At 43.7% G+C, this 15,048-nt stretch overlaps 1 protein-coding gene across 1 annotated transcript; it reads right to left on the bottom strand.

Annotated features, from left to right (window-relative positions):
* Positions 1-252: 252 nt before the first annotated feature.
* On the bottom strand, positions 253-14,818 carry LOC144942679 (integrin beta-3-like). The gene is made up of 15 exons (XM_078869489.1): positions 14,425-14,818; positions 12,758-12,846; positions 11,155-11,350; positions 10,422-10,677; positions 9,386-9,557; positions 8,653-8,814; positions 7,981-8,076; positions 7,656-7,745; positions 7,416-7,550; positions 6,200-6,671; positions 5,296-5,518; positions 4,762-4,862; positions 4,492-4,608; positions 2,956-3,122; positions 253-1,741 (listed from the first exon to the last, which is right to left on the bottom strand). The coding sequence occupies exons 1-15, from the start codon at positions 14,504-14,506 to the stop codon at positions 1,667-1,669; spliced, it is 2,433 nt and encodes an 810-aa protein (XP_078725615.1). The 5' UTR covers positions 14,507-14,818; the 3' UTR covers positions 253-1,666.
* Between the last annotated feature and the right edge of the window lie 230 nt (positions 14,819-15,048).

Raw genomic sequence — 15,048 nt, 5'->3', positions numbered from 1 at the left:
CTGACTCGATACGCAGTGCGCACTGCTCTGTGAGATTTCCCTCTTGAGTCATTCTTCCATGACATGATGCAGATAATACAATTGGAATACATTGGGGGGAAATTATACAAATTAAATAGCGCAACATTTTTTAAAAGGGAGACAAAACTGATTTGAAGAATAACAAATCCATTAGCCTCCTATCACACGAATATAATGTGTTCATGTAGACCATAGGAAAACAAATAAGAACATATTAAGAGACTAACCAACCACACGTGCAAGCTGTATTTAGAAAAGGTTTTCGTACCATGGACCACAAATATTCAATCAACTAAATTCTATAAGAGAAAAAAAAACAATTGAATATCAAATGCCATTATGCCTAGCTGGATGAGACTGGTGACGGGAATGACAGCCAGAGGAGACATGCCCAAGAAGACAACTGTTATAGAGAACGAGCGATGAGATCAGCCGATGTGCAGGGCAAGATGGATTATAGGTCTACAAGATGATGAGCGATGGTTCTGATGTGGGGAGGCCTTCATCCAGCAGTGCATATCTCAAGGCTAACAATGATTATGACCAGGAAAAGTCGAATTGAAAGAGCATGCAGGCTAACTGGACTGCATTTTATTACAGGATTTATACTGTGGATAACATTTAAGGTATAAAATGGCTCAGCACAAGCATCTGCAATTCTGCATTCTGAAAATTCCGTACCATATGCATGTACAGCAACATAATATTGTTAAACATATCAGAATTTCATTAAAAAATCGAAAATTAAAGTTGCATATCCTGCTCATTTAAGTTCAAATATATTGGCAAAAGCGAGGCATTTTGTTCCCGTACATGTGCACAGTGATGTAACTGACATTGGACTCAATAACAGAAAAAAAACATCTCTGCTCAGCTCACAAAGGGGATGGTGATGGAAAGGAGAGTCTAAAGCAGTGAGCAGGCCTGTTATCATCTCCCGTGTGTGGAAGGCATGAATGTTTGAGTGATGGCTAAAGGCAGCGCTATTCTCACACTCCATGTGCACCATACTATTGGAATGGTGAATTGCGGTGATTGATTTATGGCTGAGTGCATACCAATATTTTCACAGCACTTATTGTGAACATCTGGAGTGGGGCATGCGAATTACAGTTTATATATGAACATCTTTTTGTGTGAAATGGCAATACAGCACGTTCACTTTAAGCCGACTGGCTTTCTCAGTACCCCATTACATTTCTATTGTACTTCAATGTTGGGTCTAAAGGGAATAAAACTGCTTGTGTAAAAGGGGCTCTTTCGGCACCATGGTGCTCTTTTAAAGAGATTACAGGTGACATTTTCATGAATAATAACACAATAGACTAGGACGGACTATGCATTATTTGCCTCGGGAGATTTAGCTGCTGTTTTGTAACTTCCAAAATAATACATTACTCATGCATAGGAATACGGTACAGTATTTCACGTTGTGGTCATGTATTAGCTGCTTTAATACCATGACATAATTGAATTTAGAGAAAATTACCCAGACTACAGCACTTAAAAAATACACCTTGTCCAGCTTGCACAAAACATGAATTTGTATGTCAATTAAATCCTGACCATCACAATGGGAACCGGTGAATTCGTTGTTAAAATAAAATAAAAAATTGTTGCCGTTATTTTTCTGTATTGAAATTCCTCATTCTGCGCTCGTCCCCTTGTATGCCACGTTCTTGAATGTTGTGACGGTGTTCTTGTACAGCGGGTTTTGTCCCTGAGAGTACAGACAATAATATGTTAGTTGTTTTAAAAAACAGCACATATAACGAGAGTTTGTTCAGCATTTGTTAGACTCTAATCTCAAATGATTTCTTCAAAATGAAAACAAAAAACAAGAAGTTAATATAAAAAACTATTGCACATAGAAGTGCTGTTTTACACAATTGTGGAATTGTATTGTAGAGGCAGTATGATTACGATTTAATAATGATAATTATAAGAAGTATGAATAAAATAAGAATAGGTTATACCCTTTCTGGCAATAAAACAGGTGTTAAGATGTTCAAACACCAAATAGAAACATTTCGCAAGGAATCAAGTCTGCATTAACCACACATACTTGTGGTGAACATGCAAACAAACATGCTTTGAACGTTTATGCATTGTCTTTTAAACTGATTGGCCGACACCTCCTTCTTTAGGGCATAGTCCCACCAGTCAGTTTAATACGAAGACGTTCACGGCCAATATTATTCTTACTAAAGGTTTTTGGGTTAGATCTCGTAAGTATAAATATGTCGTAACCCTCTCCAAGCCGACAGTCAGTAAGATTTGTCACGTAAACAACGCGCCGATTACTTACTACTTCAGCCCACCGGTGTGTTGGAGAGCAAATCCACACCATTTACAATTTGAATACAATGTTTCGCTGGTAATTACATCCAGCATCATCGGGCGATTTGCCAGAATAGTGAAGCAATCCACCTGCTTCCGGTCTTAAATAGAGCAAGACGACGTCATCACTGAACCCATCAGGTGCAGAGATCAAAGGCGGGGGGGGGGGGTATTGTAATTATATAATAGATTAGTAATCAGTTATTTAGTATATGTTGCCTCTATAAGGAATTGTAGTTGTAAGATGTATTACTTAATAATACTCGCCTCTGATGTTCGCTGTAGCTGGGAATCAAACTCAGGTCACCAGGTTAATATGGCGGTGCGCGAACCACTACACCACTGCCGCACAACCTAAATATAGTCGTTTCAATAGTTTTCTAAATTTGTTTTAAAAGTTAAATGTTTGCAACATTTAGATTTGTGTGGCAGATTTGTGTGGAATTCACGATAAAACTAGTTATGGTCCTGATAAGTCTCATCATAATAACAGAGCACAGTTTGCAAATTTAGCAAAATCAGCCATTTAATAAATGTTGTTGGCCAGGGCGACTTGAGGGAGCCGCACGACTCGAGGGCACAGGCGACACGTACCGAGTCCCAGCGCGCGTGCAGCTTCTCCTCCTCGAAGCGCGCAAACTCGCGACGGTCATGCATGCTGATGAGCAACTTCCAGATAAGCAGCATGGCCAGCCCGATCAGCAGGATGCCGGCGGTCACCCCCAGAATAACCGCCAGCATGTTGGGCCCCGCGGGACACACTACGCAGAGGCAATGCACATGGCGATCATACCACACCTCCGATTAGCACGGTTGGCTACGTACGGTGTGAAAGAAGTTCAACATACATACTAACTGGAGAAGAATATTTGTCTCACAGTGCCAGACTGGGGGGAGAACTGCATGCAACTGAACAAAAGCTCAGGACTTTTAATTCACCCCTAAGTCTTCCAGATTTCCCAGGACAAGTATCACAACTATGAACTCTGGGAAAACGAATTCACCGGGACTGATGTGTGCATTGGATGACAAACGTTTCCTGTGACTTTTCTGCGGGGAACAAGGTCAATTGGCATGGAGTGATTTGGACATTTTATATTAAGTTAGACCTCGAACTGTAATAGGGGTTATCATCTATTATTACTTTTACATTGTTTTTCCCATTCTTTCAAACGTAATAAACACAATGTTTATGTACAAAAGTGACGGTACAGTAATCTCACATGCCAATAATTCCTTGGCATGCGAGCAGATGGTAGGGAGTACATTTTATTCGGTAACATATAAAGATCCAAGAGCTTCTCCAGTGTGTCTAAACGTTGGAATTCTTGGATCAATAATCATGTCTCTGTATTGTATGATGTTTATAGCATCATCAAAATCATCAGCCATGATGCTGGTTGAAGGCCTCCCTCCTCAAATCTCATGGTCCTGCAACGTAACAGATATTTATGTTACTAAATATGATTTCATACCCAAGTGAAATCATGCATCAACATCATATCTGCATCCAGATTCTATTAAGAGAATGTATTGTGTTGTTGAACAGTCTGTTAACGTAAGTGCTTTTGAGACTAGTTTTTATTTACCAAGCCTAAAGAAGAACAGGGTCTATCAGTGTATATTTCCTGCTATGATACATGGATCAGAAAAGGAGATTGAACAAAAAAACTGTACAAAAGCTGACAATAACACAAAATTCATAGATGGGCATACTGGGAGACAGGAAGACGAATACACTGATGAGAGACCAAATGTAAGATCGAGGGTTCATATTGACCGTAAAGAAGAGACACGGAGGAGGACACGTCACTGAAGGGATGATGGCCGGTGCTCAAGAGTATTGACGCAGTGTCATGAAAAAGAGGGAACACATCCGCGATGACGTCTACCGTGGAGATGGAGCAATGACATCGGCTCACGTGCAGGTTGCATTGCAAGACTGCGAGAGATGGCAATGGCTTGGGAACACCATAATCCAGCAGTAGAATGATCATGGCCGATGATAATGATGGACTATTTTAAGTTTATACTGTGGTCAATTGTAAATAAGTGGTGACTTTTCTGATAATGTAATTGTGCCAGGAAGTGTGGCATTTTTATACTCTGTATATTTCCGTCTTGCTGTACCTAAATGGTTCAAGACGGCAATGGATGACTTTCCAAAGGTGTCTTCCATGTAGGTGAATTGTACGTCGCAGTCATTTTCATCCTTGTAGCTGCACGATATAGCTGAACTGTCATTGCCTGTAAACAAAACCAACAACATAATCCAGTTAAAGGATAGTATTGAAATTAACATGGCCAAGCAGTATTCTGCCGAAAGACTGGTTGAAGTATCAAGTGTGCACGCTCTCAAAACTGTCTGCTGACAGAGCCAGTAGACTATCGCCATCATACCCAGAGTGTCGACTGACGTGATGGGAATCTTGCAGAATTTGAAGCAGTCCGTCTCATTTGCATACTTTCCAACTTTGTAGATCTTGCACTCCACACATGGCCTGCCAAAGCAAAGGTAGAATATATCAACAAGTAGCAGGATTATTGTAAACATTTTCTTGCACCTCATGAAGTCTGTTTCCTAACCGGGGCAAAGCAACATAACACAAAATAAAAGGGAAAAATTATGTATTAAGGAGATTAATCAATAAACTAATCAACTTCAGTGTGGTGATCATTTCAAATTTTTTTTTTACTGACTGCATCTGCAGTGCATTTAAAAAAAAAGCCAAACTGATTTATTCTGACACCTGCAGTATCACCATTGTAATTCTGTAGCACTATCAGCGTTTGTGTTCATTTCAACGGGGTGGCACAGTGGACAGCCGCGATTGTGCAGTGGACGCAGTGTCTCTTTCGTGACCCGCGGCATCGGGGGTCGACACCCGCGGCACCGACAGCTGTGGGCCTCTCACCCGTGGCTCGCGCCCGTACCTGCGGGTCGTGCACACGTCGGTGCAGGTGAGGCAGCGCTCGCACGTGTCGCCTGAGCTGCCGGCCGTGGTGCACACGCAGCGTCCGCACGTGCAGTCGCCGCGTCCGCTGCACAGGAGCCCGTCCGACGACTCGCACGTGTCCATGCGCGTCGTGCAGTTGCAGAGGTCGCCCGACCAGTCCACGTGGCAGCGGCACTCACCACAGTTGCAGTCCCCATGGCCTAGAGGATGATGTCACCCCGTAGGGTATTCGCGTTTGTACTGTATCGCACGTTCATCGACATGATGTCCGACGTTTTGTTCCACGTGCTGGGACTTTTATCAGTAGAGAAGCATAAAACATCATGCCGAACAACATGCGGTACAGCATGCGGTACAGCATGCGGTACAGCATGCGGTACAGCATGTGGTACAGCATGCCGAACAACATGCCGAACAACAGGCGGTACAGCATGCGGTACAGCATGCGGTACAGCATGCGGTACAGATTGATATGAATGGTTTCTGTTACATTTTTTTTTCAAGTACATATTATGATTTTACTATGGTTTTATAAGGATTTGGAAAGTTGGGGATTTTGATATTATTTCTATATCCAGATGTGGACAACATTTAATGAGTAATATTTTAACGAATCAGTAATACTCAGGAAAAAGAGTAAGACTAAGGAATGCTTTAGGAGGTGAATTCTTCCTGCCGTTATAAAACTGTGCCTTTAGTGGCTTGCGAGCATTGTACACTCTCACATGCCTGAAATTGTCACGCACGTATGTATTTTACGCCCCACCTTGAAGCTCATATCTGCATGTCGAATGTGATACGTAATTGAGTTTTGTCCTGGTTCAAGACTGAAACTCGCTGTGCTTGCACAACATAAAGCAGCATTAGTTTTTATGGATTACCTCCACAAAGCTGATCTCGGTGGCGTCCGCAAGAGAAACTGTCGCATTCGCACTGCTTGCCGTAAATCTTCCCGTACTCGCTCGTGTAGCAAACGCAAACGCCGCACACGCATTCTCCACGGCCTCCGCACACGGGCTGGTTTGGCAGCAAGGGGCCACACAAGAGGAGGCCGCTGTCACCCCCGGTTGCGTTCGCGCTGCCACCGCTCGAGCCGTCCACGGGCCCTTCTGCGCTGCACTCGCACGTGGAACCCAAGCGGCCCTCCTGGCAGAGGCACACGCCGCACTCGGACTTCCCTTGCTCATTGCACTCCGTGCTGTTGGACGTCGCGCTTTTCTCACACGCGCAGCCGCAGCTCAGCAGCACGCGAACTTCCAGAGCGTCTTTGAAACCCACGGGCTTTATCTTCAGCGTCCTCTCCACCGGCTGCGACGGGCATCCGCGTGCCTCCACTGTGATATCGAAGCTCACCTTCGGTCAGCAACACGCGGGACAAAATGCGACCGTTGTGGCAGAATATTTAAAGCTGACATCCTGAATATTGACCTGTTTTACAATATCGTGCAATTTGAATGTATAAATCATCTAAGTGCGACTGCATCTCAAGTTTCTGAATCAGAGGAGGAGGGGATGTTTACATCACGACTGCTTGGGAGCAGCAGGGGGTGGGGGAGGTGGTTATGATGTTACATACTGTTGCTTGAGTTTTATGTTTATTATTACATATACAACACCAAATTCACAATTAGCTGTACACTTTATCAGATATATAGTCAGAGGATGCATTTAGCAATGGCCTCTTGTGTGGAGTGGAGAGTCGGGGGGGCAATGAGATTAACTGATATTTTAGTTGGAGCTCACAATCTACACTCATTGTGGTGACCCAGGTCAGCCTTGCAAATGAAATTTTCTGAAAATTGGCAATGGACTGTTTCAAATGAACATTATTTTTTTTTTTCACGATTTATCAAATACATTCAAATACTTTTCCAGAATATGATTAAAATTTCAGATGGGAATATAGAAATGCAACTGTATGTATCAGCATATCACAGCCAGCAGAGCCACCTTATTAATACACAGAAAGGGGCCAATTTGTCGCGCAGTGGAGAAGGCAACGCAGTATTGCCATCCTGGTAAATATGGAAAGTTGGGCCAACATTTGCAACTACGTGCCAACTTTGGCCCAAAGTCGCCTGTTTATTGGGATTGTACCGTGTCCCCCACGTTGAGGTCAGTGCACTTCTTCTGTCCCGGCTGGGGGTTTCCATCCTGGCAGATTGCGGAGAAGGAGACCGACAGCTCCTCTGGTTGATCCCACACCTCTAGCTCCACCTTGGAGCGCAGGCTCTGGCAATGGAACACTTGTCTCATCAGCAAGCACCACGCGCTTGGAGAAAAATTGTAAATCACTTTGCATTGAAAAATTGCATGCGTGATACCTGGAACACGTACTTTGTACGAACTGACGATCAGCTGAATGATGTTGTTGGAGTTGGCTGTCAAAACCTCCACCGTTGTTCCTGGGATCAAGTCAGTGTAGTTCTGTTGGGTAAGAAAGTCATTAGTATGTTGATAATGTTATGTAATGACATGCATATGTAAGTTTTATATTTACATGTTCTGTTTGGTAAGAAATTCATTAGCATGTTGATAATGTTATGTAATGGCATGCATATGTAAGTTTTATATTTACATGTCGTGTACTGTGGATGTATACCATGGTGGGAGTAATAGCCAATGTAATTAATAATGTAACTCTAGTGGCATGGAAACTCACCGTGTAAATCTCTTTAAATTCCTTGGTCACGGCAAAAATCAGGTTGATGTTGTTTTCTGACAGCTTCTCACTAACCAAGGCAATTGATGGGTAATCCTGTGGACATTAAATATAATTTGTTAAGGCAGCCTCCAGGGAAAATGTAAATATGTTAGACTATATTAACATTACATACAAGCATCTCCATTATTGTTACATCCAAATGAGAAGATTTGATCACCGTCTATACAATTGCTTGCACCCGAAAGGAAAAGTGAATGATTTTTGCTGCTTTTAATACAAGTAATATCAGTGTAACAATGCTTGGTGACTACCCAATGCATATACAATGCACAGCATGCATTTATATTTCAATTAAAATTCATAACTAGCAATAAAATAAATCTTCTAAGTGCATAACAAAATGCAATTATTATAGTTTAGCCATGGAGATAAGAGGCACTAAAGGAAATCATAAGCATGAATGAAACATTAATAATAATAATAGCTGACAATATTATCTCTGAGCGAAAACCTGTCTTTAATTAAGCGTGGCTGTTTATTGTAACGAAAGGACACATTCCCCAAGATAGTATTCTGCTAAAGAAATAGGCATGCAATGGATGCAGTGCACAACACTCCAAATATTTCCGTTGACGCTCGCCTTCGGTTATATTTACTCGCAACACTGACCATAGAGTCCGTCATTACGTAGACATTGCTCGAGTCCAGATGGCAGAGTCCATCGCTGGGCTGGACGATTCCAGCCAGCCGACCGTCCAGAGCGAAGTGGGAATGGTCATCTGTGGTAAACACCAGCAGGTGGGAGGCCTCCCTCCGCCAACCGATTTGTTCCTGTCATGGCGAAGAACATAACTGTATGCGCAGCAGCTTGAAAAAGTGGCAAACTGCAAGACTTTCTTAGTTGGCTATCCGATGTGGCTGTTGGTTATCTGATGTGTTTTCGGGCTGTTACCGCATGCTGTTCGGCGTCATGCCTGACATTTTACTGAAGAAGCTCGCAGAATGTGAAGGGGAACGTTGGAAATCTTGACAAACAACACGCAATAAAAAACTGGAAACATGCCGGATAGGTGTGTAGCACAACCGCAAAAACCTACGCAGTTGTATGGAAGATGATTGTCTGCATTGCACCATGCTCTCAAGTCCTTGGGACGCCCACATCACGAAAGCCTTTAGATCCCAAGGCCAATAACGTCACCTTAATAATACTGCTGCTGAAACAATTTAGAAGCCGCCTTCAAACTCTAAAGGTTTGAAATACAGCCCACCAAAAACTCAATCACGTACTTCACCGAAGACATTTATTAAAGTACAATTATGTCACATTTTGCTGTCTGACATCAAAAGCATTGTGTTATTCCGAACCGATGGCAGTCATGGGCAAATTGCTGGCATCCCTCACCTTGCAGACCGTAGCCTGCAAAATGGCATCCATGCCACCCTCCGGGGCATCCCTGTTGGGGGACACCTCCTGCTTCTGCACCTCCTCGTTAAACTTGTTGACTTCGTTGGTGAGTGGGAGCACATGGTGGTACCCATATGTCGATGGGCAGCTGAAGGGTGGCTTGGTGCGGCTGTAAAAGAGTGCACAGCTCTCATTTCTGTGTGGGAGTCTGATACCATTGGGCGTGCACCATCACAAGCGTGGAAAAAATATTGAAATACAACACTGCAAGAAAATGTAAACATAGCAATTGAAGGATAATAATAATAATAAACGAAAGTAGCATAACGTTAATTCAAGTGTGGTTGCTATGCTATGCTTTAAAATTGGCTCAAACCTAAGAGGTATATGTTTGAGATAACTGTAAGGTGTGGAATTCCCGGACCGCATATGAGAGTCATTGCTTAGTCACTGTGCTTCAACGGATATTGACGTGAGTATTAAACGGATGTTTGTGGTCGGTAAGAGTAGAGCAGTAGTCTGCTTTTATGCAATGAGGTCAGAAATCAGACACGTCGTGGGTCACAGTGACATGGTTGTGTGTCTTCAGTCGCTCTCTTAAGTGTGAACGGCGAGCGGCCTGTTCTCGCAACAAAAATGAGCAAAGTACAAGTGACATGCAGTTTATTATCGAGAACGCATCACCAAAACACATCGTCCTAAACTAAACTTTAAAGTATAGTACCGAATGGTTTACTGCGAGGATGCAATGATGCATCGACCTGTTAATTTACGATGATTGTTCAAGCTTATGATGCATGCCCTGAATCACATGCATAAGAATCGATGTTCTTAAATTCACGTGTTGCATGTAACGGCTTCACGGGATCACCGGAGCAACTAAAGGCTGTGAAAATCACCACAATGCGTTGTGACCCTGATTGGTAACGATCAAACGGCCCTGGCGGCATGTGTGGGATGTGGGTGTGAACCATTACAGTATTACACCAATTGACACAGCGCTCAATAAACAACGTGTGAATTCAACACTTACAATTGGCAGGGGTTTTTGGCGTACTCGGGGTCTGTGAACATTTGGACAAACGGTGACACAGGCTTGTCGATGAAGGAGCCGAAGCCCAAGCGGAAGTTGCTCGTCAGCTTGGCCATTTCTCGAGAGAGGTCGGTGCCCAGGTTGCGGATGGTGTCCAGGTCATCGCGCATCGACATGGAGAGGTCCATGAGGTAGTAGAGGTCCACTGGGTAGTCCTCCACCTGACGAACTTTGAGTTGGAATTTGGCTGGAGCGCCTGCTCGGACATAGGGCACAGATTCAATTGCACAGCAGAGTCGTCATCGGCGCATTACCACGCACACGTTTTTTTTTATTAAAAAAAAAAGTTGTTTTTGCTACATCTAATATCTGGTAATATAAAAGTGTTCATCTACCAGTCACGAGCAAAACTACATGAACTTTTGAAGTGACCACATTATAAAAGAGTGTTTACATCTACGAGCCTCACTGTTTTATCTGTTTTATCTGCCCTGTCTTCCTGTTTCGAAGAATGACTAATGCCTGAAATGTTTTATGACTACTGTATATATATTTCTTTCGGCCTTTCGGGTTTAAGGCGATGTTAATGACCCAAAGTGTCGGGATGTTGCTCAGTCTGTATGTATACGTGCAGACACATTCTCAATCCTCATGAATGCATTTGGGTACCAAAAACAAGTTAGAGATGTCACAAGGCAGGGTTAGGACTCGTGTACAAGATAAGGCTTCTCACCTGTCATCATGGTGAGGGTGATTTTCTGTGGCGTGAGCTGCGTGATTTGCTTGGCTGAACCTGATCCCGTGTCGCTGAGTGGATTGCTCTGCTCCACACGCACGTGGCTAGAGGACTTCTCCAAGGACTCCTGTGGGCATCCGTTCTCCACCAGGTTGGCCAGCAGGTCGCACCGCGAGTTCCCACTCGGGTACTCCTGGGGACCAGATATCGTTGGAAAAAAATGCCCCGCATCAAAGTTGACAGCAAAACTGTGCAACAAGGGGTGTAATTTCAGCTAGAACTGTCTGGGAAGGTGATTGGCTGCAATCTGCCTACCCTCGAGGACCTGTACACCTCGAGGACCCTGAGGCGAGTGAGGAAGATTGTGGCCGACTCCTCCCACCCTGGACACTCTCTGTTTCAGCTACTCCCCTCCGGCAGAAGGCTGCGGTCCCTCAGGACCAAAACCTCACGCCACAAAAACAGTTTCTTCCCATCCGCTGCTGGCCTCTTCAAAAGGCCAGGGGCTCAAACTGACTCAAACTGACTTTAATGCTCAAACTGATTTTAACACAATATCTGCACAATGACACCCTGCCATATTTGCACTATGTTACCCTATTTGCATTTTTGTAATTTTATATTGTATATTATAGCTATTGTATATTTTAGATTTTCTTTTATTCAATTTTTACATACTTTAGCTCCTTAGTATTAGTAAGACTTGTAAACCACTTATTCAAGATTTAAGATTCCTAAATGTTGAATGTATGCACCTTCCGGCCAAAGTAAATTACTTGTCTGTGCGAACTTTCATGGTGAATAAAACCCTTTCTGATTCTGATTCTGGGGCCGAGCTCCAGAAAACATTTCCTCGGTGACGGAGGGTGGGGCCGGAAGAGAGGTCAGGGATTGGGGGTTGGTGGCCAAGGAAAATATTCAATGACAAATGAAGCCCTGCGGGCCACCAAGAATTGTAGTATGGGACTTGCTTGAGATACAGTTGAGTTTAAATGTTATAATCGTCATCAATTATGATCTATTGGTCTATCCACTCTTGAATGATATCCTCCCCGAGTCGTCATCATCTCTCTTGTTCTTGTGTTGCAACAATCCATTGCATGTCTGTTCGTATCTTGAACTTATTTCGCACCGTAGTAGGGGGAAGGACAACAAACTAAACACAAAAATAAGTTCTAAAGAAATACATTTTCAATCTAGATTTAAAAGTGCATCAGCTCCAGTAGCTTCCTCATATTGGAAGGAAGAACTTGGTGATGAGACATCCTCAGAACCTTCTTTTTCCATGATGAGCTGTACAACTTGGAGACAATTTATATTTTGGTCCTCATGGTAAAAAGGACGGGGCCATTTTCTTCCCGTAGTTTTGGACAGTGGTGGTATGAAAGTTGTATTGTTACCAGGCCATCTTGACTGCGATCATATTTGCCTACGCATTTTAGTAGGGTGCCGAATGAAGAAATTGACTACACATTTTCCAGCCCCATTCCTCTTTGCGGTGATGTTTTTCCACACCGAAACTCGTCCACACAATGATAGCATTGTATTAAGACTCGATGGTACGCGGAGAAGCAGAACGAACGCACGTGCACACACGTACCTTCATTGCGCACCATGCACAGTCCGGATGCAGCAGGAGGCATTCTCGACACAGGTGCGCGTGGCCACTGACGCAGACATTGTTCGAGCCTTGCAGCAGCACCACCATTGCAGATGTAAAGCAAACACAACCAGGTTATCCGCAACGAAAACAAAGATTACTCCCTTGATTTGAAGCTTTCGTGACTGCAAGAATCCATACTCTTTGGTTCTTTCGGTAAAGTCACGTAGGTAGAAAAATTAAACAAAATAAAACAATTTTTCGATTTAAAGCTTTCGTGACTGCAGACATCCTCAGGTGAAGAACAGGTCTGTCGGACGACCTGAGGACGGCTGCTTGCGTTGTGGCCGAAACGTCGTGAAAATTATTTTATTATGTTTTATTTTTATTATTTTATTATTTCCCTTCTACGTGACTTTACCGAAAGAACCAAGAAGAAAAATAAAAATAATATATCACGACGTTTCGATCGCAACACAAGCGGTCGTCCTCAGGACTCAGGACGACCGCTTGTGTTGCGATCGAAACGTCGTGATATTTTATTATTATTTTGTTTTATTTTTCTACCTTACGTGACTTTACCGAAAGAACCAAAGAGTAAAGATGATTCCCGTATTTGGCAGTGCGTACAATGTGTGGAATTTTGGCTATAGAATGACACATTTTTTCAGAGAGAAATATATAATCGTATCACAATGGCCCCCTTGTTAACTTTATGAATGGCATAATAACATATCTCAGCTTCTTGGTTCTTTCGGTAAAGTCACGTAGAAGGGAAGTAATAAAATAATAAAAATAAAACATAATAAAATAGCAGCCGTCTTCAGCTGAAGACGGCTGCTTGCGTTGTAGCCGAAACGTCGTGAGAATTATTTTATTTTATTATGTTTTATTTTTATTATTTTATTACTTCCCTTCTACGTGACTTTACCGAAAGAACCAAGAAGATGAATCCCTGCAGTCATGATAGCTTTAAATCGAAATTTAACATATCTCAGGTAATAATAATTAAAAGTAGTTGCTTGCTGTCAATCGTGGTGGCCACTGATAAGTGTTTTTCTCACAAAATCACAAAAAGTACTGCTGCGTTTGCAACCACATCATGGAAGGACGACACCTACTGTACTTTTCCCTCCGCTTGGCCAAAATACCAGGTACATTCTTGTCATGCATGATGAACAAAACGGTTTTAGATTCTTCAGATACTTGTGGGGTTTTTTTGTGTCACAGCTCTCAGGCAGCAGACAGGGCATCCACCGCTCGTCACACAACCAACAACATTCAGTCCCTATAACAGAATCAGTGCTGTCGTTTCAGGTGACTTTCCTTTGCATCTCTTCCACACCGTTGGGCCAACAAATTGAACGGACGCAACTTAAATGAGCGATCGCAAACACCCGCACGTCTGCCGTGGGCCATGCGGCGACGGTGGAGTGCGGCTCGCGATCTCAAAATTAGCGAATTCAACTCCTGTTCTGGGATGCGTCTCAAATCCTTCGCTTCTTTTATTCCCCCACACTGTGTGGTACGTCAACAGTGCCTGCCCCTGTAAGCAGCAGACGCTAAAAGAATGTGGAATTCCACCACTGGGTCAGGGGGCTGTAATTAAGTCCCTGCCTTTTACTGCCTTACACGAACCTGCGAAGGGCAAGCACGGATTTACAAACCTGTCCCAGTGCCGACTGCGCAGAGAAGCAGCAACGCAGCGAGGGCCACTTTGCAAGCGCTCCACCTGTCAGCTGGCTCCATGGACTCCTTGATGAAGGCTCCGTCGATCCGCAACAAATCCAGGCGATGATACCACCACCTTCGTTGGCAGCAAGCAGGCGAATGCCGCACCCAATGGAGGGGAAATAAAACAAAAAAATTCAACCGAACTTTGGGCGTGCGTGAGACCACTCCTCGGGGGCTTTGGGCTTTCGTAACGTTATGTTGCCGCTGCCTTTTTCTGAAGACACAGATGCGGGGTGCAAGGAGAGGTCTGTGATGATCGTTGCTCCCTCGTCCTTCCTCTCTGCCCCCCCATGCCTCTCTGCGATGGGGGGGGTCACGCCCATGCCCTTCAGCTGTGAAGCCACGATAACTGGTCGGGCGGGTCAGACAAAGTTGGGCAAAAGGCTGTGGTTAAAGCCCTTTTTTTCGGGTGGGGGAGGTTGCTCAGGAATGTTTTTTAGCGGAGCATTACAACGGTCAATTTAACGCGTAGGCTTTCGCGACCCACGCGATTCACAATAAAGGTTTTTGGGTTAGATCGCGATAAATATAAATGTGTCGTGACCCCCCACCACCCG

The sequence above is a fragment of the Lampetra fluviatilis genome, chromosome 2 (assembly GCF_964198595.1).
Source record: "Lampetra fluviatilis chromosome 2, kcLamFluv1.1, whole genome shotgun sequence".
NCBI lineage: Eukaryota > Metazoa > Chordata > Hyperoartia > Petromyzontiformes > Petromyzontidae > Lampetra > Lampetra fluviatilis.
This window is presented reverse-complemented; position numbering and strand designations above follow the sequence as displayed.